General features: G+C 37.2%; 1 protein-coding gene across 2 annotated transcripts; it reads right to left on the reverse strand.

Moving 5' to 3' along the window:
• Positions 1–12666: 12666 nt before the first annotated feature.
• Positions 12667–22037, reverse strand: LOC148779337 (pentatricopeptide repeat-containing protein At4g18975, chloroplastic-like). 2 transcript variants are annotated; one of them, XR_016048169.1, is made up of 3 exons: positions 21031–21337; positions 20419–20562; positions 12667–13203 (listed from the first exon to the last, which is right to left on the reverse strand). XR_016048169.1 is itself a non-coding variant. In XM_088856581.1 (3 exons), the coding sequence occupies exons 1-3, from the start codon at positions 22032–22034 to the stop codon at positions 13159–13161; spliced, it is 288 nt and encodes a 95-aa protein (XP_088712707.1). In that variant the 5' UTR covers positions 22035–22037; the 3' UTR covers positions 13084–13158. The 2 variants fall into 2 exon arrangements, 1 of the variants encoding a protein (XP_088712707.1); XM_088856581.1 differs by lacking the exon at positions 21031–21337 and adding an exon at positions 21936–22037 and having other exon boundaries at positions 13084–13203.
• Positions 22038–22910: the final 873 nt, after the last annotated feature.

Genomic DNA, 22910 nt, shown 5'->3' on the forward strand with positions numbered 1-22910 from the left:
CCCATAACCTAAACCACTAAGGACCACAACCGTTGTCTAGATCTATTAGGAAATATAAGAAATTATCCCTATGACTCAATTTAGGAAACCAACACCCAAAATGGTACGTTTGAAATTGTGAATGGGAAAATATTTGAAACGCCCTACCGAGATCCCATAATATGGAAAAACAATCGCGAATTCAAGGGAAGCACAGAAATCCCCACGAAAATCGAGGTCATAGAGGTTGCTAACAATGCATACCATGTCACTATATATAAATATGTCGTTCCCGTATGGTTTCACGACAGATAGAATTATGAATCGGAAAATTGTATCATGCTGGCCGGACCGCATTTCTACATATGTGGTTCAAAAAGTGTAAAGCATCCATATTAAAGATAGATGCAGATAGGTGTTCCATTTAAAAATAATAGAAACTAACCATCCAAATGTTTTTTTACTAGAATTATTATTTTTAGTTTTAAAATCTATTTATTTATTCATATTTATGATCTCCATGTTAGAGACTACATGTCTTTAAAAATTAAATCTTAAAGCCCATTGCAAAAATAGATTATTAAGAGGCCCGCATTTCAACATATGCAGGCTCGGCCACATAGAAATTGGGTTCTTATGAGTCTCCTTCACCCCATTAAGGTTTTGAAAATTGTTTCATGCAGGCTGGACCGCATTACTACATATGCGGTCCAAAAAGTGTAAAGCATCTATCTTAAAGAAGGATACAAGTAGGTGTTCCATCTAAAAACAATGGAAACTGACGACCCAAATGTTTTCTTACTATAATTATTATTTATAGTTTTTAAAATTTACTTAATTTTTCATATTCATGATCTCCATGTTAGAGATTACATGTCCTTAAAAATTAAGTCAAAAAATCCATCTCAAAAATAGATTTATTAATAGGCCCGTATTTCTACGTATACGGGCTTAGCCTCATAGAAACCAGGTCCTTAAGTTTTAAACCCTAGTTTCCAAAAACTCTAGGTGACCAAGCCTTGGTCCTCTAAAATTCCAATAGCTATAAACCCTAATAAACCAGAGAACTAAATCGTTTTCATTTATTGGCTTTGACCTTCTAGCACCAGAAGTAATTGTGCATACATAGAGGTTTTTTTTTGACAGATCTGTTGTACTATTATTTTGGTGTTAAAAGCTAAGGAGTATTATTGAAAACGCAAATCATAGATAGAGTTTGTAGAGGGAGGGGAGAGAGAGAGACAGACTCACACAAAGAGAGAAGGTGTGTGAGATATCTTGTTATACGTCATTTTTGATGTACTTGTACCCCCAGGACGCATAAGGAAGGAGCTGGTAGTAATCTGGTCTCACTAGTGCCCAAGATGCTACACAGACCATGGGAACACTGTAGCAATAAGCCTAATATTGGGTGGCCTCTGACGAAGTGTCATAATGGCCTCAAATCTCATGAGAGGGTAGTTTTTTATGCTTTAAAGACACCTATAAAGTTTCATCGCATTCTGCCATGCTTTAAGCTAATTAGGACGAAACTCGATTTTCAAATCCAGTTCCTATCATGCTGAAAATGGACCATATAACTACAACCCTATTTTTTGGGTACCACTTCCATTGGATCCGAAATGTTGAAGAACTCCAAAATACTAAATTTCGGCTCAATTGAACCCTTCAAGACCATTCTGAGTCTAACTTGCCAAAAAAAGGTGGGTTTTACACTATTAGAATGCAGCCTCGTGAACCAATTTCCATTTATGGAAATTGTGTTTTCTCATTTCGGAATGAATTCAAATGCTCATAACTTGTTCATTTTGGGCCCAAATTAAGCTCAAATTCGGACACAAGCTAGATCTCGACATTACGCTCGTTTTGGCATATGGCATGCATCATGGCGTGACCCGAAACGAGAGAATTCTTAAAGAGAATATGGGCTCAAAGCTTGAAAATTCAGATTTTAAAAAGTGAAACATCTCATTCTTTGAGATGCTATAGCTCAAGATCCCTATGTTAAATCGTTGCAAGTATAGGCCTATTGCGACCATGTTTCGAAGAGCTTCAGTTTGATATGGTTTTTATGCATGATCAGAGGCCAGATGTCGATAAATTTTGATGTTGAAGAAGGAATATTTTCCGGTCGTTGAAATCCAATTTTTCGGTGACCTCCCAAAATTGGAACGCGTTCAAACGCAGAACAAAATGGATGAAATTTATCACAAAATTATCGTGATAGTATCCTCTTCAATTTGTGATCCAAATGAAGTCTTAGAACATCACAGATCGTGCCAAATAGGTGGTCGAAGAATCAAAAGTTGATAAGACGGCGGATTTTGGGTTTTTCCTTAAAACTCAGTTCCAAGATGATCAATGGGTATCATAACGTGCATAATAATCCAAGCATCAATTTTACAACGTTTGATTGCTCGAATTGCTTCCATAAACGTCTGAAAATGCACCTGATGACTAGCAATTGCAAAAATACCCCTTATGGAGGGATGGTTTTGTTATTTCATAAAAAGTGATTAAGGGTATTTTGGTCATTAATTCTAAAAATTGGATCAATTTTTTTATTCATTAAATGTATAATTTCCAACAATTCTTGAAGCTTTTGAGTATCCACCCCATGTTTTGAGGATACTCTATATAAACAAAGCGAAATCATTTGTAAATGAGTTTTGAGAAATCAATAAAAAGAGCTTGAGAATTCTAAGAGCTTAGGCTTCTTATTTTGCTTTGATCCCAAACCCACAACTCAAAGAGAGTGGAGAGAGAAACAATTCCTAGATAGAGAAACAACCCTTAGGAACCCTTCACTCCCTAGAACTCCAAAGTTCCAACTTCCTAGAACTCCACACTCCCTACTCCATACACTCTAGCTCCCATACACCTTAGGATTCCTAACTCCCAATCCTACTCTATACACCCTACCTTAGCTTTCTTATACCCCATCCTACTCCATACACTATAGCTTATCCCATACATCTTAGCTTTCCTACACCTCACTCTACTCCACACACCTTAACCTACACCATACACTCTAGTATTTATACTCCCTAGTGTTAAAAAAAGCAAACTACCCAACGCTTAGGCAGTCAAGAAGGCCTGGGCGCATCGCCCAGGCCTAGGCTACCAAATTGGGCGACAGTAGGCGGCAGCCCAACGCCCAGCATAGGGGTGGAATTTATTTTTTTGGTCATTGTATTGATTTTTTTTAAAATATAAATGGTTTGAAGGGTTCATATTAAACCTAAACCCACAAGAACCCATTTTAGAGATAAATAAACCTCAAGAAAACTAAATTTGGGGACTTTCATTGGATTGAAGTGTTTTTCAAAATTACGGAAAATGGATCCAAACATCATCCAGGTAGATTTGATTTAGTTTTGGAGTTTTATAATCTTATTAGAGGGTGTTTTTTATTATTTTAGTATAGAAAACATCTCAGAGGTGGGAGTTTGGAGTTCGAGCAATCAAAGTAAGTGCAAACATTTATTTTTTAGATTGCTTATTTTATTTTGAGATGTCTTCTTCAGGATCGAGTCGAAGTGGAGATCCATGTTGGAAATATGGATATAACCCGAATCCAAATGATAAAAATTTCATTAAATGCAATATTTGTAAAAGAAGATACGGAAGGGGGCGTAAGGTGGTTTAAGAAACATCTTTTTGGTATTAAATGGGATGTTTCTCATTGTAAAAATGTCCCTGAAGCTATCAGAGAGGAGATTAAGCAATATATGAGTTTTGTAAAATAAAAAAAAGAACAAAAATCCTTGTCATTTGAATATATTTATTTCTGTTACTCCTAGTAGAAGTGATCCGGGTTGGAAGTATGATTATAACTCAAAACAAACAATAAAAATTGTATATGGTGTAATTTTTGTGAAAAAAGATACCAATGAGGGTATTAACCGATTCAAGAAACACCTTGTTGGTATTAAAGGGAATGTTGCTTCTCGTAAAAAGATTCATGAAGCTATTCGAAATGAGATTAGACAACTTCTGAATTTAAAAGAACTAGAAAATGATGAAAATGAGCATTGTTCTATGAAAATATATTCTCCATGTACTTCGAGAAGTGGTGATCCGAGTTGGAAGTATGGTTATAACCCGACTCCGAATGACAAAAATCATATTAAATGTAACTATTGTGGAAATGATACTAATAAGGGCATTTATCAGTTTTAAAAACATATTGCTGGTATTAAGGGGGGGATGTTGCCCCCCGTAAAAATGTTCCTGAGGTTACTAGGGAGGAAATTATACAATATTTGAGTTCAGGGAAGCACAAAAAGATATAAAAGGGTAGAGCAGCCAAGACTCCTAGAGCCTCATCTGCACATACTAATAAGAGGAAGGTAGAAAAAGAGGAGGAAAAAACATATATAGAAGAAACAAAGGAGGACAAGTGTTATATTGAAGAGGGAGATGACTCTGATGATGATGGCCTTAATTTTGATGCATATGGTGATGATGGTGATGGTGATGGTGACGGTGACGATGATGATGATGACTGAAAACTATTGGTGTTGAGTATTGAGTGTTGACTGTTGTGTTGAATGTTGACTATTGTGTGCTAGACTGTATATTTTCTAAATTTCTGTATATTTTATTTTTCTAATTTTTAGTTTCTACTTTCTACTTTCTAGTTCTACGATCTAACTTTTGTGTGTATAGTCTACAGTGTATCAGACTATCAGTGTATGCTTGTATGGTTTTGTTGTTTTAGCATTGTATGAAAATATGGATTATGATCTTATGGATTATCAAAATTATTTTTTCGACTTCTATCTTCTTTTTTTTAACGGGGATTATGGTCTTATGGATTATCAAAATTCTTATAGATTATAGTCTTATGAATTATCAAAATTCTTATGGATTAATCATTATCAGTCATCATCACTCATCAGTTTTTTTTTTTTTTCAACTAGGCCACCGAGGTTCTAGGCAGCCCGCTTAGGCGCTGGGCGGCCTGAACCCCCATGGCTGCCTGAGTGCCGCCTAACGCTTTTTGAAACTATGATATACCCTACCTTCCATACACACTAACCTAACCCATACACCCTAGCTTCCATACACCATACCTTACCCCAACCCACCAAAGTCCATACACCTAGAGCCTAGACCCTAGCCTTAACTCAGAAGGACCAATACCTCTCTCTAAAGGTGCATGCAAAGGGACCTTTGAAGGCGCATCTAAGCTCGAGCCCATTCTAGGTCCACTCTCTCCTCTCTCTTCTCTCTTCTCTCTTTCTTTTTCTCTCTTTTCTCTCTCTTTCTCTCTCTTCTCTCTTCTCTCTTTCTTTTCTCTCTTTTCTCTCTCTTCTCTCTTTCTATCTCCCTCTTCTCTCTCTCTCTCTCTCATTTTGCCCTCTCTCTCTCTTCACTCGGACCCAAGGCGAGTTCGAGCTTCCCCTCTCTTCTCCTTCTCTCTCTTTGTTTTTCTCTCTCTCTCTCCTCATTTTGCCCTCTCTCTTCACTCGAACTTAAGACAGTTCCGAGGTTTCCCTCTCTTCTCTCTCTTTGCTCACTCTCTCTCCATCTCTTGCCTAAAGCTACGAACCCACACCTAGGGTGGGCGACTTCTTCTCCTCTCTATTTCTCTCTCTCTCCTTCTCGCCTAAGTCAAGGACTGTGCCCTAGATGGGTCCGCCTCTCTCTCTCTCTCTCTCTCCCCTTTTACTATCTCTCAGTGTTTTAAAATGCGGGATGCGGCCAAAAGCAGTGGGGGGTCGATGCGACTTGATGCGGTTCGTATGCGAGTGCATTGTGACGATGCGGTCAATAAATGTAAACAATTCTAAAAAATCTAAAAAAATAGGTTAATGCATAGAAAAAATATATGGAGGTGATATATGTGATAGTAGCTATTTTAGTTTAATGATTAACTCCAAAATTATTAACAGACAGAGATTCTGTGTCCACTATCCCCAATTTCAATGCTCAATTTCTTTACGGCCTCTGAAACCCCCGATTTTTTGTCACAAATTCACCTAAACTTCCCCAAATCAACAATCAAAAGATTCTAATCTATATCCAAGTATCAAACATTCCCCAATCCAAGATCTGAATGAAAAAAAAATTCCCCCTAATTTTTTTTTTTGCTCGATTTTATCCCAAAAAAGCCACAAAAGTGGTTGTAAATGATCGTTTAGGGGGTTTAATACCCTCTCAAATTGTTTCCTCCAAATTTTTATGGTAAAAAAGATCATTTGGCCCCTCCTCGAGGGGCACAATCGAATTTTTTTAACAGAAAATGATGCGGCTCTGATGCGGTCTGATGCGGTTCATATGCGGCCGCATAACGCAAAACCACATATGCAGTCTGTACAGATGCGGTGCCCACTGTATACCGCATGATGCAACCACATTTTAAAACAATGCTATCTCTCTCCCCCTCTTGCCCAAACACATGGACCCGCGCTATCACACCCCAAGTTTATAACACTCAAATTTTTGAGATGTGACAATTTATTATTAAGCAACAAAACAAATTCTAAATTTTCACCATATATTATATGAAAAGAATTTTTATAATTCAAGAACTTTTTGAATTGTACAAAATCTATTTTACAGCTTATAATAACATGAGGATTATATATATATATATATACAACTTTGACATTACAATAGTTACAAAAGCGAATTTATCCATAAAAACAAACTTCTTCCAAACTCTTCCTGATGAGATTACTTTGAAAAAAATTACTATAGTTTGATGAGTTTGGCTACTCAGTAAGCGACCATCATTATCCAAAAAAAGAAGAAGTAATCATAATTGACAAAATGCAGATATTTCCTAAAAGAATGCATATTAAGCAAAATTTCAACGTATTGATTTCCTACATTCTAATACATGCAATTAGACAGATTTATTTCTAATCTTACACATATCCTGTATTCCTTATTGGACAAAGCAAATAAGCATGATACATAAACCATATGCACACGATTCATATTAAGATCAACATTAAGTATCAGATATAATCAAACAAGCATTCGTAGCCACAAAAACCCTGCAGTAAGCATTCACAACAACAGAAGTCTTGCAGAAAGTGTTCAACACAACAAAAGTCATGTAGTAAGCATTTACAATAACAGAAGTCCTGCAATAAGCATTCACAACAATAGAAGTCAAGCGATAAGCATCCACAATAACAAAAATCCTACAGCAAGCATCCACAATAACAAAAATCCTACAGCAAGCATTCACAATAATAGAAGTCCTGCAGTAAGCATTTACAATAACAGAAGTCCTGCAGTAATCATTCATAACAATACAAATAACATCAACGTGCATTCACAATAATACAAATAAGATCAACGTGCATTCACAATAATACAAATCCTGCAATATAAGCACTGACATCATATCCCAACCCTCGGGTCCAAGGTTATGATTTCTACTATCCCTCAGAAAGAAGCACCACCAACGGAGAAATTCGTTGCGTAGTTTCTCACACATGCACACAGTCCCCATCGCGCTTTGGGGTTTTTGATAGGCAAGGGCCTTGTAAAACACGACCCTCTCATGTGCCATTCTGGTGAGAGAGCGTTACACTACCAAAGGGGTCCCTATGTGTAGTGCCATCACATAATTTTGGGGGCGTGACCCTCCAAACGCACACACTCCTAACTCTCATCCTATCATAGAGAGTTAGGGAAAAATCACAGCTGTCGGCACAGTATCACGTCATATCATAGCAGGGGCATGTTTCCATACGCCCATATCTTATAAAAAACATGTTACCATACTCACATATCTCATCAGAAGCATGTTGTCATGCACACATATCTTATCACACATATCTCATCTGAAGCATGTTACCATGCACACTATTCTTATCACACATATCTCATCAGAAGCATGTCTCATATGTAATCACAAGAACATAATCATGTCTATGCTACACATATAGTCACAAGTGGTATCACTGTCATATTATTATGAATATAAATTAAAGGACATTATTATGACAATTGCAGGTTATATATCAATATAGATGTCAAGAAACATTAACACTTGCACATAACAATTGCGCATAACAATTGTCGATAGTCGTATCTGACATTTATGCAGGAATGCATACAAAAATCCGTAAAACTTATGGTACCAGAAATATTACAATTCAATGCAGAAATATCTCTAGGAATATTATAGCGGTATCAAGAAAAATTAAGCCACTTACAATAACTAACATTTATGCTGGAAATATTACAATTAATTACCTAACTATCGTTAGCAGTAATATTAGTTTTCCAAATAGTGAAAATGTGAAGTCACTTACATATAGAGCTTATGGCCTCTAAAGTTCATAACAGTGAATGAAAATGTTGCAATTTTATTGAAGCGATAATATCATTTTTCAGATGATTATTTTGCAGGAAAATGAGGTTCGCATACACACAAGACTTACAATGTCTAAAATTCATAAGAATAAACAAAAAAATCAATTTCATAACCAATAATTTATAATGTCTAAAATTCTTGATGATAGACAGAAATAATGATTTTAATGAGAAAATGAGATCACTTAGACATAACATTTACAGTGTCTAAAATTCATAATAATAGACAGAAATAATCAATTTTATTTCTAATAACTCACAGTGTCTAAAATTCTTAACAATAGACAGAAAAATAACAAATTTATTTCTAACAATTTACAGTGTTTAAAATTCATAGTAATAGATAGAAATAATAAGCTTATTTCTAATAATTTCCAGTATGAAATTCCTAACAATAGATGGAAAAATCATACTTTTATTAAAATAAGAAGTACAAATTTTCAAATAACTATTTTACAGAAAAACAAAGCCATTTGCACTCAACACTTACAATATCTAAAACTTTATACTGATAAACAGAAATAATATTGATAGACATAAATACCAATTTTTAAATAACTATTTTATAGGAAAATGAGAAGCAACAAAAGGATGAGATGAACCAAAGTCTATCAGACTTCTAGTATGTTCCATTTATCAGCCTTTTCTACCCTTTCTTGTCCCAAGCAATGCTGGTGGTACAAATCTCTTGAGTCCTTTAATCATTCCACCATCTATATGATTTGGGGCAGGGACAGCGGCGACCGGTATACAATCGTTCATGACTTGAGTTATGGCCTCGAGCGTCCTAAAAAAAAATTCCTCAAAAACTTTAGTGTTCCCATCATTCTTGTTCAAATTGTTACCAAGGGTCTTGACAACTGGATCCGATACACGAACACCTAAATTTCTAATTACTAGTCTATCTTTATACAACCTAAGGGTCCTTCTAAGACTCTAAGCCAATAATCCTATCCTGGTGCTCTGATACCATAACTGACCCCAAGTTCATAACACTAAAATTTTTGAGATGTGACAGTTTATTATTAAGGAACAAAACAAATTCTAATTTTCACCATATATTATATGACAAGAGGTTTTCATTATTCAAGAACATTTTGGATTGTACAAAATCTATTTTACAACTTATAATAACATGAGGGTATATATATATATATATATATATATACAACTTTGACATTACAATAGTTACAATAGTTACAAGAGAAGGAGACGTCCGCCATTACTAGCCTAGGACCAGAAGGGGAAGAGAAAAACTTGGAAAAATATTTGACAGCAGCTGCCTCAATGAGATTGGGATGGTCAACAATCTGGTCCCACACATTGAAGTGGGTAATAGAGTTCTCCCTTCTTCAACAGTTGGCTATCTTGTGGAAGTAAGCTGTATGGGAATCTTTTTGGTATCATAAGTTTCCAGGGAGCTGTGAACTCCATGATTTCAGGAAAGATTTGAGCATTTGAAGCTTTTTCTACAAGATAAAACCGGCCCACCCATACACGAGGGGGGAGAAGGACTCCCATTGGTTACAGACAAGAGAGGGGAAGCCGGGCTCTCAGAGCCAAGACAACTCAAAGCGAAAAGGCTTAGGCCCTCGAGGAAGGGACTGAGTATGAAGTGGGCTTGGGAAGCACCAAAGAGTGGGTGCCAGGGAACTCATGATCCCACTCGAGAGGGGTTAGAAATCTATCTAATTTTGAGAAGCTTGGATTAGCCGAATGGCTAAACCAACGGAACTCCGCTCCTTCCAACAGGATGTCTAGAAGATTGTTATGAGCTAAGAAATCAGAGAACTGTACCATTGAAGGGGCAGTTTTGTCGTGGGAATTACGTTCATGAGACCATCTGGTGATATTAAAATAACCTCCTACGCACCACTAAGAAAACGGGAGGGTCATCAAAGATTGTAACTCTTTCAATACGGCCAATTTCTCGTTGTCTTCTTGTGGCCCATAGATCACAATGCACTTCCAATGGAGGAAATCAGTGATCCTAGCTAGGGTCACTATGACAGAACTTGCCAATATGAGAGGCTAAGGCATGTTGAGATGGGACCCAGATACCGCCAGAAGGTCCTATTGCATCCAGAGCTAACCATTGGTAGGGGAAAACCTAGTTTCCACCAAACCAAGAAGAGAGGGAGAGTGGGGGAAGGGAACCTGGTTTCCTTCACTGAGGTTCAGCAGGCGTGCCTCTTGATCTGCCACAAAGTTGTGTGTAGCCCCGGTGTCTACCGTAGCCTTAAGGTTTTCCATTGATAGACACTTCCACATTCATAAGCTCACGTGCTTGGGGCTTGACTGTCTTCACTTGCCCCTTCAATGAGCAGCCTTAGTGCCCTCATGAGTTTTTCCAGTCTAGCGACTACGACCATAAAGAAAACGGACATAAAGAAAAGGGAAATGCTGGAGATTATGGCCTTGATAAGGGTCACTTTGCAGCCTGGTGAAAGGACTCTCCCTTTCCATGAAGACAGGTGCCACTCGACTTTGTCTATAACCAGGCTCCATAACTGGATTCGATGAAGGCCAATGCAAGATGGAAGGCTAAGATAGGATGACGGCATTGGCTCTACAACACATCCCCATGAGTCAGTGAAGCATTTGACTATGGCTTGGTCAAGGCAGATTCCTGTCATCTTAGTTTTTTCTAAGTTCACCTTAAAGCCCGTAGCCAACTTGAAGCATTGGAGGAAGAGCAATAAACAATTAACTTTTTTAAAAAACGCATCGCAAAAAAGGAGGGTATCATCGACATATTGGAGGTGGAATATAGAGAGACCCGACCTACCCACTTGGAAGCCCTAAATGCGTCCCGTGCTGTACGCACGAGATAGTGAGGCACTAAACACCTTAGCCACTATGGCAAATAGGAACGGTGAAAGGGGGTCCCCTTCGCGGAGCCCACTCAAAGCATGAATGTAACCCTTAGATGTGTCATTAATAAGGTCCAAAAATTGGGGTTTTGAAATACACCCTTGGATCCATCTCCACCATAGAGAGCCAAATGGAATTCTGGACAAAGTCTCATCATCATAAGCTTTTTGATTACCAAGCCTGAGATTTTTGCACTATAGCGGGAATGGATGTACTCGTGTGCTATTAGAGCACCATTGAGAATCTGACGTTCCTTCACAAAGGTCCTTTGGGACGATAAAATCACCTGACCAAGAACACGTTTAAGAGAATTTTGTAGGAAGTATTAATCAGACTAATGAGTTTGAAGTCTTTAAGCTCTTTTGCTCCCTCATTCTTGGGGATCTTAGCAATGAAAGTGGCATTCATCGCCTTATGGATAGTAGCTTGGGAGTGAAATTCAGAAAATAAAGCCACGATATCAGTCTTAAGGTTATCCCAATAGATTTTGAAGAGGGCTATGGGGAAGCTGTCAGAGCTTTAATGGCTTGGAGTACTTTGTATTCCTAAAAAAGGCTTTCCAAAGAGGCCGCACATTCGTGAGAAATAGAAGAGAAGGAGAAGTCCGCCATTACTGGCTTAGAACCAGAAAGGGAAGAGAAAAGCTTGGAAAAATATTCGACAGCCACTGCCTCATGAGATTGGGATTGTCAACAATCTGGTCCCCCACTTTGAAGTGGGTAATAGAGTTCTCCCTTCTTCGACAGTTGGCTATCTTGTGGAAGTAAGTTGTATTTTGGTTTCCAAGCTTGAGCCATTTGACTTTGGCCCGTTGAGCCAATAAATTTCTTCTTTCTTTAGGAGGAACTGGTAATCATATTTGTGGATGGATCGATAATCCAGCTGAAGAGGAGGGAGGTCTAAGTTCTTCAATGGTGTCTCAATGTTGAATAGACCTCAAAAGGGAGTTTTTGGTATCAGAAGTTTCCAGGGAGCTGAGAACTCCATGATTTCAGGGAAACTTTGAGCATTTGATGCTTTTTCTACAAGATAAAACCGGCTCATCCATTCACTAGGGGGGAGAAGGACTCCCATTGGTTACGGACAGGAGAGGAAAAGCTGGGCTCTTAGAGCCAAGACAGCTCAAAGCGAAAAGGCTTAGGCCCTGGAGGAATGGGCAGCATATCTAGCATGATAAGTCTATGATTTGAGGCGGGCTTGGGAAGCACCAGAGAGTGGGTGCTAGGGAACTCATGATCCCACATGAGAGGGGTTAGAAATCTATCTAAATTTGAGAGGCTTGGATTAGCCGAATGACTAGACCAACTGAACTCCGCTCCTTCCAACAAGATGTCTAGAAGACTGTTATGAGACTATCTAGTGATATTAAAATCACCTCCTACACACCACCTAGAAAAAGGGAGGGTGGAATAGATGGCAAAGGATGGGCTTTAATGAGGGCTTGTGCATGAAGGCATATGGTGAACAGGCTGGGTAGGCCTCGTCATCAAAGTTAATTAGGTGAGGAAAAGGTGGCAACAAGGTTGGGACATGGGGGGAGAGAAGAGGAGGAGATGAATTAGTAGGAAAATGGTGAGGAGGACTAATGAGGTTAGGGGAGGGCATACAAAGAGGGGGTGCAGGAGGAAGGAGTTGCAAGCCTAGGATTGCATAGAGAAAGGGAGGAGAGAGAGAGGGGAGGAAATGGTGATAAATGGTTACAAGATCACTTATTATGGAAAATACCACGAGAGACTACAATAAACAGAGAATTCCCAAATTTCACGAACTGAGCTTTCAATTATTAGATATTCCTCCAGCCTAAGGGGATCAACAACATAGAATAACAATATTAAATAGTACCTGTACAGCAAGCAACCAAGTCTCTTGTAGCAAAGCTGAAAATATGCCTGAAATGCTTGAACAGCCAAGCCTCCACAGCTGACGTAACTTATTGTTCTTTTCAACCAACATGGCATTGTGTCAAACATGAGCAAGTGCTGCTAGGGTAAATCCCAGCTCTACCACCTACAAAAAATTACGTAGATTTAAAAATAGAGATAACTGAGAAACCACCTTGTTTAACAAAACAAACAACAAATATCTATAATACAGCTAGCTAAAGGCAAACAAACAGTACATAAAGCCTCATTTTCCATATTCAATGGCTACATATACTTTTGTGGTCCATGTTCAAAATAATGACTAATCTCAAAGTTTCATTTTATATTTTTATTTTTTAGAGATGAGAGTAGATTTTTATTTTTTATTAGGGTTCATTTTTTAAAAATAGGATTAGTAGGGATTTGTTTAGTTATAGATTAATAAAGTCAGTATTTTAGGAAGTATCTTTTTTTAGAAAAGATAAGAGTAAGACTTTAGTTTGTTTTAGTGTCTGTATTTTCTAGGTGGGCTTTTATTTAGGAAAGTTAGAGTATTTCTTTTGAGTCTTCTTTTGAAACAAAAAGGTAAGTACAATGGAGTTAGCTTGGGAGGAAGGTTATCTTTTAGTTCGTTTAGGAAAGTTTATCTCTTGTATTAGTTTGGGGGGACAAGGTGGTTATCATTAGTTTTTAGGAAATATATTTTGTTTTCTAATTTAAAGGAAGTGTTATCTTTTTGTGCTTGGTTGAAACTAGAGAAAATAATGAATCCCGTAGGTGGAAAGGATGAAGTAGGAAGTTGTAGTAATCTTTTAGGAAGTTGGATGGAAGAATATGGAAAGAATCTAGAGATGAATTTATTTTGGTTAGTTATCACTTTCAGTTTTTAGTAGGGAGATATATTAGGGGTTATCTTTTGAAAGTCACGTGAGAAGGTGATTTAAATGTATAAAAGGAAGCACGCATCATGTAAAAGGAAATTGAATTTTGATTAATAAAGAAAGAGTTTTCTTGGAGAGAGAGAGGGGCCCCATTGTGGGTGTGTTTTCTTCTCTTGTGCTTATGAGCCCATGTTGGGATAGTCGTATCCGCGTTTTATTCTTTTTTCTTGTAATTTCGTTCAAGGTTTTTATCTCTCTTAAACACTAGTGTGCTATAGTAATATGGGATGTTTTTTATCAAAAAACAAACCTTCCTCCAAAACAAACACGCCCTAAGGGTAACATATAGGTGGAGAGAGAGAGATAGAGAGAAAGTGAGAAAGAGAGAGAGATTTATCACTCTATTTGATTAATGGTGGATAGGGAAAAGGGAGTAGATGTACAACGTACTCTAGTGAGAATAAGAATCTTTTTGGCTTCGAGAATGGTGTTGGGGTCGTGGTGGTAGCATGACTTGTGCCCCAGTTAAGGTCTAAGCTTACATTCTCATCGAACGCATTAAAAAACGGGTAAGGGCTCGTCATCCCCACTGAATTACCCAAAAAAAGAAAAAGAAAAAAAGAATCTTTTTCACTTTAATATTTACTTTTTAGATATTTAAATAGGTTATTATTTTTGATAATTTTATATTAATAAATTTTGTTCTAATTTTTATTGTGTTTTCTCTTTTCACTTTCTAACTCGGCTCAGCTTATATCGGTCAATTTCGTCTAAATTTGGCTCGGATTGGCTCGTCTAAGTTAAAATACTCTTTAACTGAACTAGTATTAGCCGAGCTGAACTGAGTTGAGCCATTAAAAGCCGAGCCGAGCCGAGCCGAGCCGAGCCGAGCTAAGGGATAATTTCTAAAATATCAAAATTAAAAAAAGGGTCCATAAAAAAATCACAAACGCATTAAATTCAAAAATGTATTTCGGACTTTTCTAATTGGGTTATAAAAAGGGAGAGAAGCTTGAATTTTACTGCAATTGCATGGGAAGAGCTAAGTTGCAAACATGCCTAAAGTAGTTCCATGCCTTTGTTCTAGTTTGCTGGGTTTTCAAGTTCAAGGATCAACATATTGAAGCCCTGCCCCTCTCTAGAAATCCATGCCTCTAACTACGACAATAACAATGATAAGCAAGCCTTGAGAGAGAGAGAGAGGAGCATACCTCTCAAAGTAATGCATGAGAGAGAGAGAGACGAGCGTACCTCTCAAAGTAATACATGTGATGTGATGAGATAGAAAGAGGAGCGAACCTCTCGAACCACGTAATGATAAGAGGACCTTCACCCTCTCCTTAACAAAACCCTAAAAAGGGTAGGGTTTAGGATTTAAGGTATTACGGTTTAGGGTTTAGGATTTAAGGTATTACGATTCAGGGTTAGGGTTTAGGGTTTAGGGTTTAGGATTTAAGGTATTAGGGTTTAGGGTTTAGGGACTAATGTGATCCCCACTAGAGATAGAGTAAAAAACTTTGGCGGAATTATGTCCTCTACTTCTTCAACATGAAGCTATGAACCCCTATAAAAGGATGGGAAAACAATAAGGTGTGAATTCTTATGATGTTTTGCTTGCCAACAAAAGTATTCAGCTCCTTGAAATTGTTTTTGTGGAGGTAGAGGCAGAAGAAGAAATCAGAGAGGATGTGTTGGATGTGGTAGAGGTGGACTTTATGGAAATACTACTAGGTGCAGCATCCTACATCCACCTAACCATAATAGCATTAGGAGTTCCAATCAGGGGATTTTTGATATAGTGTGTTAGATCTGTGGAAGGTGTAATAATAGAAATCATGTAGATACCCAAGACCATAATATGGGAGAAACCAGCATGTTGCTCTAAATATTTTTGTGGAGAATCTCGCCATTACATCTCCTTCTGAAGCTGCATCGATTGTTGATAGTGGTACAGCCAACCATTTGACAAGAAATCCAAGTATATTCTCCTCCCTTGTCCCTTACTCCGATAGTGGGTCTATTTTAAATGGATATGGGTCCTCTCACCATATCACACATGTTGGGAATGTTTAGTATTCAGTCATTTAATAGGCCTATCAATTTCCAAAATGTTTTCCTCGTCCATAATTTCAAAGGTAATCTTATTTCTATGTCACAACTAACTAGAGAAAATCATGTCTTCTTTGTATTTACTCGTGATTGTGTTTTATTGAACAACCAACTATCGTGGATCACATTTGAGCGGTTCACAATGTGGGGGGTTCAACATAGTTGATGAAGAGTCAAAGAAATTCTAAACTCTGGTCGTGTCTTGTCAAGCCAATAAAGATGCCAATGAATGGCATCATAGATTAGGTCATTGTAGTATGGAATCTCTAAATAAGTCGTGTAAACAAGGGCTCATATCCTCTGATATTGATCTTTATGAGTTTATTTGTCATGGTTGTCTAGTGGTATTGTTTTTAATACTAAAAGAGCTTCTTTGCTGTTTGAGTTAGTGGATTCTGATATATGGGATCAAGCGCAAACTGCATCTCCTTCTAAATCCCTCTCATATGTGATATTTTTTTATGACTTCTTCATATTTACAAGGTTCTTTCATTTCAAGTTGTTTGTTGAAAAGCACTTTTGTAGGCAACTTTTGTACTTTCATAGTGACAAGGATAGAGCAACAAGTTTCCTATCCTTGGACAATGGGTAGAGCTACAAGTTTCCTATCCTTATACTGTATAACAAAATGAAATGGAGGAAAGGGAACATAGACATAAAAATGAACTTGGATTATCCCTTATGTTTTCCACTCAAGTTCTAAAGTTGTTATGGACTGAAGCTGTCCACACAGCCATATTCTTGATAAATAGATTTCTAATTGATGTACCGAACAGAAAAACTCCATATCACACACTGCTTGGAAGAACTCCTTAGTATTCTATCTTGAGAAGTTTTGAATGTTGATGTTATGTCCATTGATAGTAGCCTAAGGTATAACTTGATCCTAAAGCAGTGTCATAGTCTTAACAATTTCATTAATAAAAGATACCTAAATTTAAGAATATACAATATGTCGGAGAGAGAGAGCAATAAGTTTGAGAGAGAGATGTTTAATGTATTTTCATATGTGAGAGAGAGACTAGCCCGTTATCTCTATACGTGAGAGAGCGACTAGCCCGTTATCTTTGTATGTGATATAACGAGTGGCCAGTTATCTTTGTATATTGGCATGAGTGTGTACAGTCGTGAGAGAGAGAGATGTCCAATGTTCTATTTGTGTGTGGAAGTGAGAGAGAGAGAGAGGCTTAATGTGTCTACGAGAAAAAAAAGACACAAAAATGACAATTGGTATTACAAAATTAGTAGAAAAAATGACAAAAATCTCCCTCATTTCTTCATCAAAAATCACAAAATGAGCAGAGTTTTTTTGTAAAAGTACTGTATCAAAATTAGTATAAAAATTAGTATCCAAAAGAATATCAATAAACACTCGTCTAAGAAATGACGTCTCAATATTCACATCCTTTATTTTTATTTATTTTATTTTTTTCAAGGGGTGGCACTAGGTGGCGCGCAGATCCACCTAGGAGCCTGCCTTAGGCATGCCCGTCCAAACCTCACCGCTTAGGCTACCCGTGAGCACGAATAGCAAGTTCCAATATAATCCAGGCATGGAGCACTAGAAGGCAATAAAAAACGTTATGCAATATGTGAATAAAACTAGTAATCTTCCATTCACTTATGTAAGAGGCTTAAACATATAGATACAAGGATATTCAAATGTGGACTATCAAGGTGATCCAAATGAGATGAAGGCCACATCCAATTATATCTTCACACTTGCCAATGCAACTGTTTCCTGGTGCACAAAGAAACCGGACATCGTTGCAATCTCGACTACGAAGTCACAATATGGCTTGTTGTCTCGCAGCAAAAGAAGCGATCTCATTGTAGTTCTTGAATCAGCTTAGATTTGATGCAATGAAGTGCCCATGTGTAAGGATCTTTTGCGACAACTTGGTATGATTTGTGCGGCCAAAGAGTCGTATTTTCACAAGAAATCCAGGCAACTTTAGGCAGATTATTACCACATTGGCAACGAGATCCGAAAAACAAAGATTGAGGTTGCTTATATCCCTACAAAGGCTATGTTAGCATATACTTTGATAAAAGGATCGGTAGCCAATGTTTTTGCCAAACAATGTACATGGGATGGGCTTCAGAGAGTGAGAAGAAGTGATTGTAGTACCTTCAAAGGGCAAGTGGGAGATGTTCGGGTTCGTGGCCTTTAAAGCCCATGAAAGCATATAAATAAAGAATTATAGTGGATTGTAGTGAGAGTGTGTCTTGGTTGACTGACCTAGAGTTGGGCAGTCTATAGCCCTTGGTCATATCCAAAACCCTAACCCTTGGGTATATAGCACTACAGAAGAAGATTTTTAAAGGATCATCTCTTGTTGGAGCTGGAGAGATAGTCCAAGGATAATTAGCAGGCCAAGAGAGCATCATGGTCCCATGTGTCCAAATGTGGACCTATGAGAGTGATAGCTAAATCGTCAACAAACTTCTACATGGCATGTATACATGACAACTGCATACCCTATAAAGGGATATGTGTAAATGCGCATAGAGAGTTCCCCATGAACTATAGTAATATGTGTGTGTGACTTTCTCTTAAAGGAATCCACATTTAAGGACTGTGATTTCACTGTTTATTAGCCAGCTTTGATAAGTTAATCATGACTCCTGGCATGAGACTGTAGCCTGTAGGTCATGGGTCTTGTTGAGTTGGTTTGAGAAGATAGTTGAGGATCACAGTACTGGGTCGGGTGGAGTGCCCTAACAATCCACTTCTAGAAATTTTGTTTTCAAGTTAAGAATTATTTTTGTGATTTTTAGAAATTTTATGAGTTTTTATAATAATTTTCAGATGTAAAAAACCCTATAAAGGATAGTGTTCATATTTCTAAAACCTCTGGGGCCTTTTTTTTTTTTTTTGAGTGGGACCCACATTTTTTTTGTGTTTCTTTTTTTTTTTTTTTTTGGGTAGGGGGGGGGGGGGGGGGGGGGGAGGGGGAGGGGGGCAATTAAGCACCCAGGTCTCAAACATACGGGAAGCACAATGGTGGGACGTGAGGCCCACATGGCTAATGCCCGACGCTAGGTTGGGATGCCTCACATGTAGGTTGAGGTCTCCCACTTGTTTGGGAAATCTCCCCCAAGATATTAGAGATTAATTTCTAGCTAGAGAACCTTGTGGAAATATTTGAAAAATATTATATGACCTTATATTGTGGGGATAGAGAATATTTTGTGTTTGTAAAATATTCTTTCAATTGTTAAATTTGACCAAATCGTTTTCACATTGAATTCTTACAATCTTTTGTGAGAGAAATGGAAGTCCTAGTCAAACTAGAAGGATGCATTTTGATTGGTCTTATCCTAGGTTGACTAGAAGTGGATGTGGTTCATAGAAATAGGGGATAATTGATTGTCTTTTTCACCTAACAGATTACCTAAAATTCTATTGGCCAAGATGATTAACAACCGTATTAGGCATGCCTACACGCCCAACCCTAATTGACCAAGCGAGGTGCCAGTTGTGGCGTTGCCCTAGAAAGGCCTTAAAAGGGTCTAGAGAAAACCCTATTCTTGTTTTGTGCTCTCAAGCCCTAGATTTGTAAAGGGTACTGCCTACAGAGTTTGCCGACTCAAAGAATTCAGTAAGGCCAAGACGATCAGAGGGCACAATCAGTCAGGTAATCAGATATGGGGTGTATCAATTGCTAAGGGGTAAACCTTGGCAAAGTCGAGTAAGTTTTCCCAGCTATTCTTGGTTTATTTTATAGCAATTATTACTATTAATTTTCAGGAACATTATTTGTATTAGAATTCACAGTAAAAGTTTGTATTCAGCCCTTGGATTGAGTTGTATTTATTTAGCAGCAAAAAGAAACATCCTACATTGTATTTAGGGTTATTGTTTCTTATTTACAACATTGTTATATGGCACTTGTAAGTGGAATTTAGATATACTAATGAAAGAAAGACAATTTTTTATTTTACTTCCTAGAATTTCACATAGCTATTTCTTTTAATATATGTATATTTGTACTTGACCACCTGACATGTAGGCTGCCTTTTCCCATTACTTGTGCCATTACTTGTGGGAGACTTTTTTATTAGTTACCTTAGTTATCAGAACCTTCCACTTGTAGCAACATCTTGATGTTTTGACAATAAGTGTACAAAACGGACACCACATACTAATCGAAACCACACTCTTCTCAATATTTAGACATGCAACGGTTGCAATGTGTACCAAATTATGATGGAGAGCAGACCATCAGGAATTACCATTAGAAACCTGAATGAACAGATATATATCTTGCATCGTTGTCTCACTAGATGGTGAATCAAAACGAACCGAGAACATTTACAAAGAAAATTTATGGCATAGATATAAAGAATTAAGAATGAGGGTGTACTTGAATAATTCGGTGCCATTGTTGCTCCTTCTCAAGAATAGCCAGTGCTCTCATCAGTGAAACTATGGGGAACTTGTTTTCCCATGCAACCCAAGCATCAAGAGCACCATAAACGGCTTCTTTAGATTCTTTCAAATGAAGAAGCTGCCAATTTCAATTTCTCAACTTTTATTCCTCGTTATGTTAGAAAAGAGAAAAACTTGGTTTTCAAGAGGGCATTACGAACAAATCACTTTCTTTGATAAGTATTAGAGAAAAAAACACTACCAAATAAAGAACTTTGCAAAGTTATTTCAATAAGACTGTCCAGATACCAAATGTTTATATGCAATTGGACTTCGAAAAGAAAAATATTTCTTAAGCATGAATAACCAAGTATCAAGTAAATACGCAAACATTACAAAAGAAATGGGAAATCCATCACCTTTACTTTACCCACACCAGATAAATACTCTATCCTCTCAACCTCTTGAATAATGTGTTTCTTTATTATGTTCCTGTTTTCTTGTTCATTTTTAGAAACTTAACCGAGTTTTATTAGATTAAAAATGTACAATTACATCTCCTTCACAAAATTAATAGATAAATACTGTAACAGTGAAAATGAGATACCATTAGAGAATACTTGTCAACTCCATCCTTTGCAATAGTATCAGTGTTCTCATGGCTTCCACTTCACGAGGGTGGAAAGAGATCCTGACCTTGGCAACCTACTTAAAAAATTTCCTCAAATAGCTATGGAGCCACCACACTTTTCTTGCTGACAAAGTTTATGGATTTCTGACAATGTTTGTATAGGACTCTATCATAGTTTGCAGAGACACCAGGTCATTTAAAGCTGTGTTTTATACCTCATCGAGATGGCTTGGAAAGCTCGCTACTTGGAAGCCTGGGGACTCCCAACAAGTTTTAAAAAAATGGGCGACTCATCATTTCCACATAACTTTAGAGGACTGCCCAGCTCCGCCAGGTCAACTCGATAAGACCCGGTTCAGGACCAAGCCAAGTACAAGCCAATAGGGGAATCAAAGTTTATAATGATGATCATCATCATCCGAGCCTTCTCTCAACTATTTGGAGTTAGTTCAAATGAAGGTTTATATACCGTGCCGCAATTTTAAAGAAAATAAGTTCATGAATACAGAGACACCCTAAAGCATTCTCACTTTTTAGTAAATGCCAACTAATCAACTGAAGTTTCCCTTTCATATTAAACACCTATAACCATCTAGTCTAATTTCTAATTTCTAATTTCTGTAGCTAATGTTTCCCACTAACGAAATAGCTCCACGAAAACAATTCAGATTACTATAATAAAAAAAGAAGAAAAGAAAAACAATACGAAAGATTTGAATACTTGAGCAAGCAAAGGAACAAAAAAAAAAAAGGAAAAAAATAAAGAAAAAAAAGCAGGTTATGAAAAGTAAACACAATAAATACCAGGCAGAAAAAACATATCACATGACCATAATGCCCATCTTCTTGGACAGTTGTCACAAAAGGGACCTCGTACTTACTGTATTGATAAGAAATTGTATCTTATCTTTCTTTCCGATGTTCTCTCCAATTTCACTCTTGTGCACATTTCCCATGTCACAATTTAAATCAGGTTGCATTGCCTGATTATACTGCCGGACCTGTGACAGCATTAGAGTTCGTTATTTTATTTTTATCATATCAAATCAAATTTGCATATAAATATGTTCAGGTGAAATAATATTGAAGAAAACATTATGTGTCACATTTTCAGTAGCAAAGAATCAAATCCTCCTTGGCAAACCAAGAATAAAAAATAATTTAAAATGGGATCAGATACAATGAGTGTAGTTACTTTTTGGTTGGAGAATTAACTACACCCCAAACCTTCCGATGTGAAATCGCATGGCTGGGGTGCATCATTCCTCCATTCAAAGTGCGTTGAAAATTTTAACAGCCTTTGAATTGTGGAATGCACACCGCAGATGTCAGCATTTGCATCTGAAAGTTTGACATGTTATTGTTTTTCCATTTGTAGAGTAACTGTACCCATTAATGCTATACAATCAGTGATTTTGTATATGACTTTTTTTTATTGATTACTATATATATTCTGAAGCAGAAAAGAAAGTGAATTCCAACCAATATCAGAAGGTGACCAGTATATTAGCACTTAGGTCCCAAGAATATGTAATCAAAGTAACAGGAGCAACTGAACAAGTTTGTCTATTTGTTCTGTATTTTCCTCAAGTTGTCTAAACTACTAAGCGAAAAAAGTGAGGTGTCGAATCACCAAGCAAAAAGCAGGTTGTCAACACCACACACAAGCTGGCACGAGTGACAGCCACAAAGTTCTAAAAAAAAAAACTGAAGAAGTTCATGAAAAAAAACACATATGCACACATACACACAGAAAGAAACTGGGAGTAATAACATTAGATTTTCCACAACCATCCATATGTTAAAGTCAATTCCAAAAATGTTAAAACACCAAAAAAAATACAATTTCTTTTAAG

This window comes from Amborella trichopoda, chromosome 13 (genome assembly GCF_054954075.1).
Source record: "Amborella trichopoda isolate Santa Cruz 75 chromosome 13, AtrichopodaSantaCruz75HAP2 v2.0, whole genome shotgun sequence".
In the NCBI taxonomy this organism is placed as follows: Eukaryota; Viridiplantae; Streptophyta; class Magnoliopsida; order Amborellales; family Amborellaceae; genus Amborella; species Amborella trichopoda.

Coding starts and splice junctions, on each gene's coding strand:
- LOC148779337 (XM_088856581.1), bottom strand. CDS start 22,034: ATGCAACCTGATTTAAATTGTGACATGGGAAATGTGCACAAGAGTGAA. Junction 20,563..21,935: donor TACAATTTCTTATCAATACA/GTAAGTACGAGG, acceptor TGAAATTGGCAG/CTTCTTCATTTGAAAGAATC. Junction 13,204..20,418: donor AATGGCACCGAATTATTCAA/GTACACCCTCAT, acceptor AATTTTTTGTAG/GTGGTAGAGCTGGGATTTAC.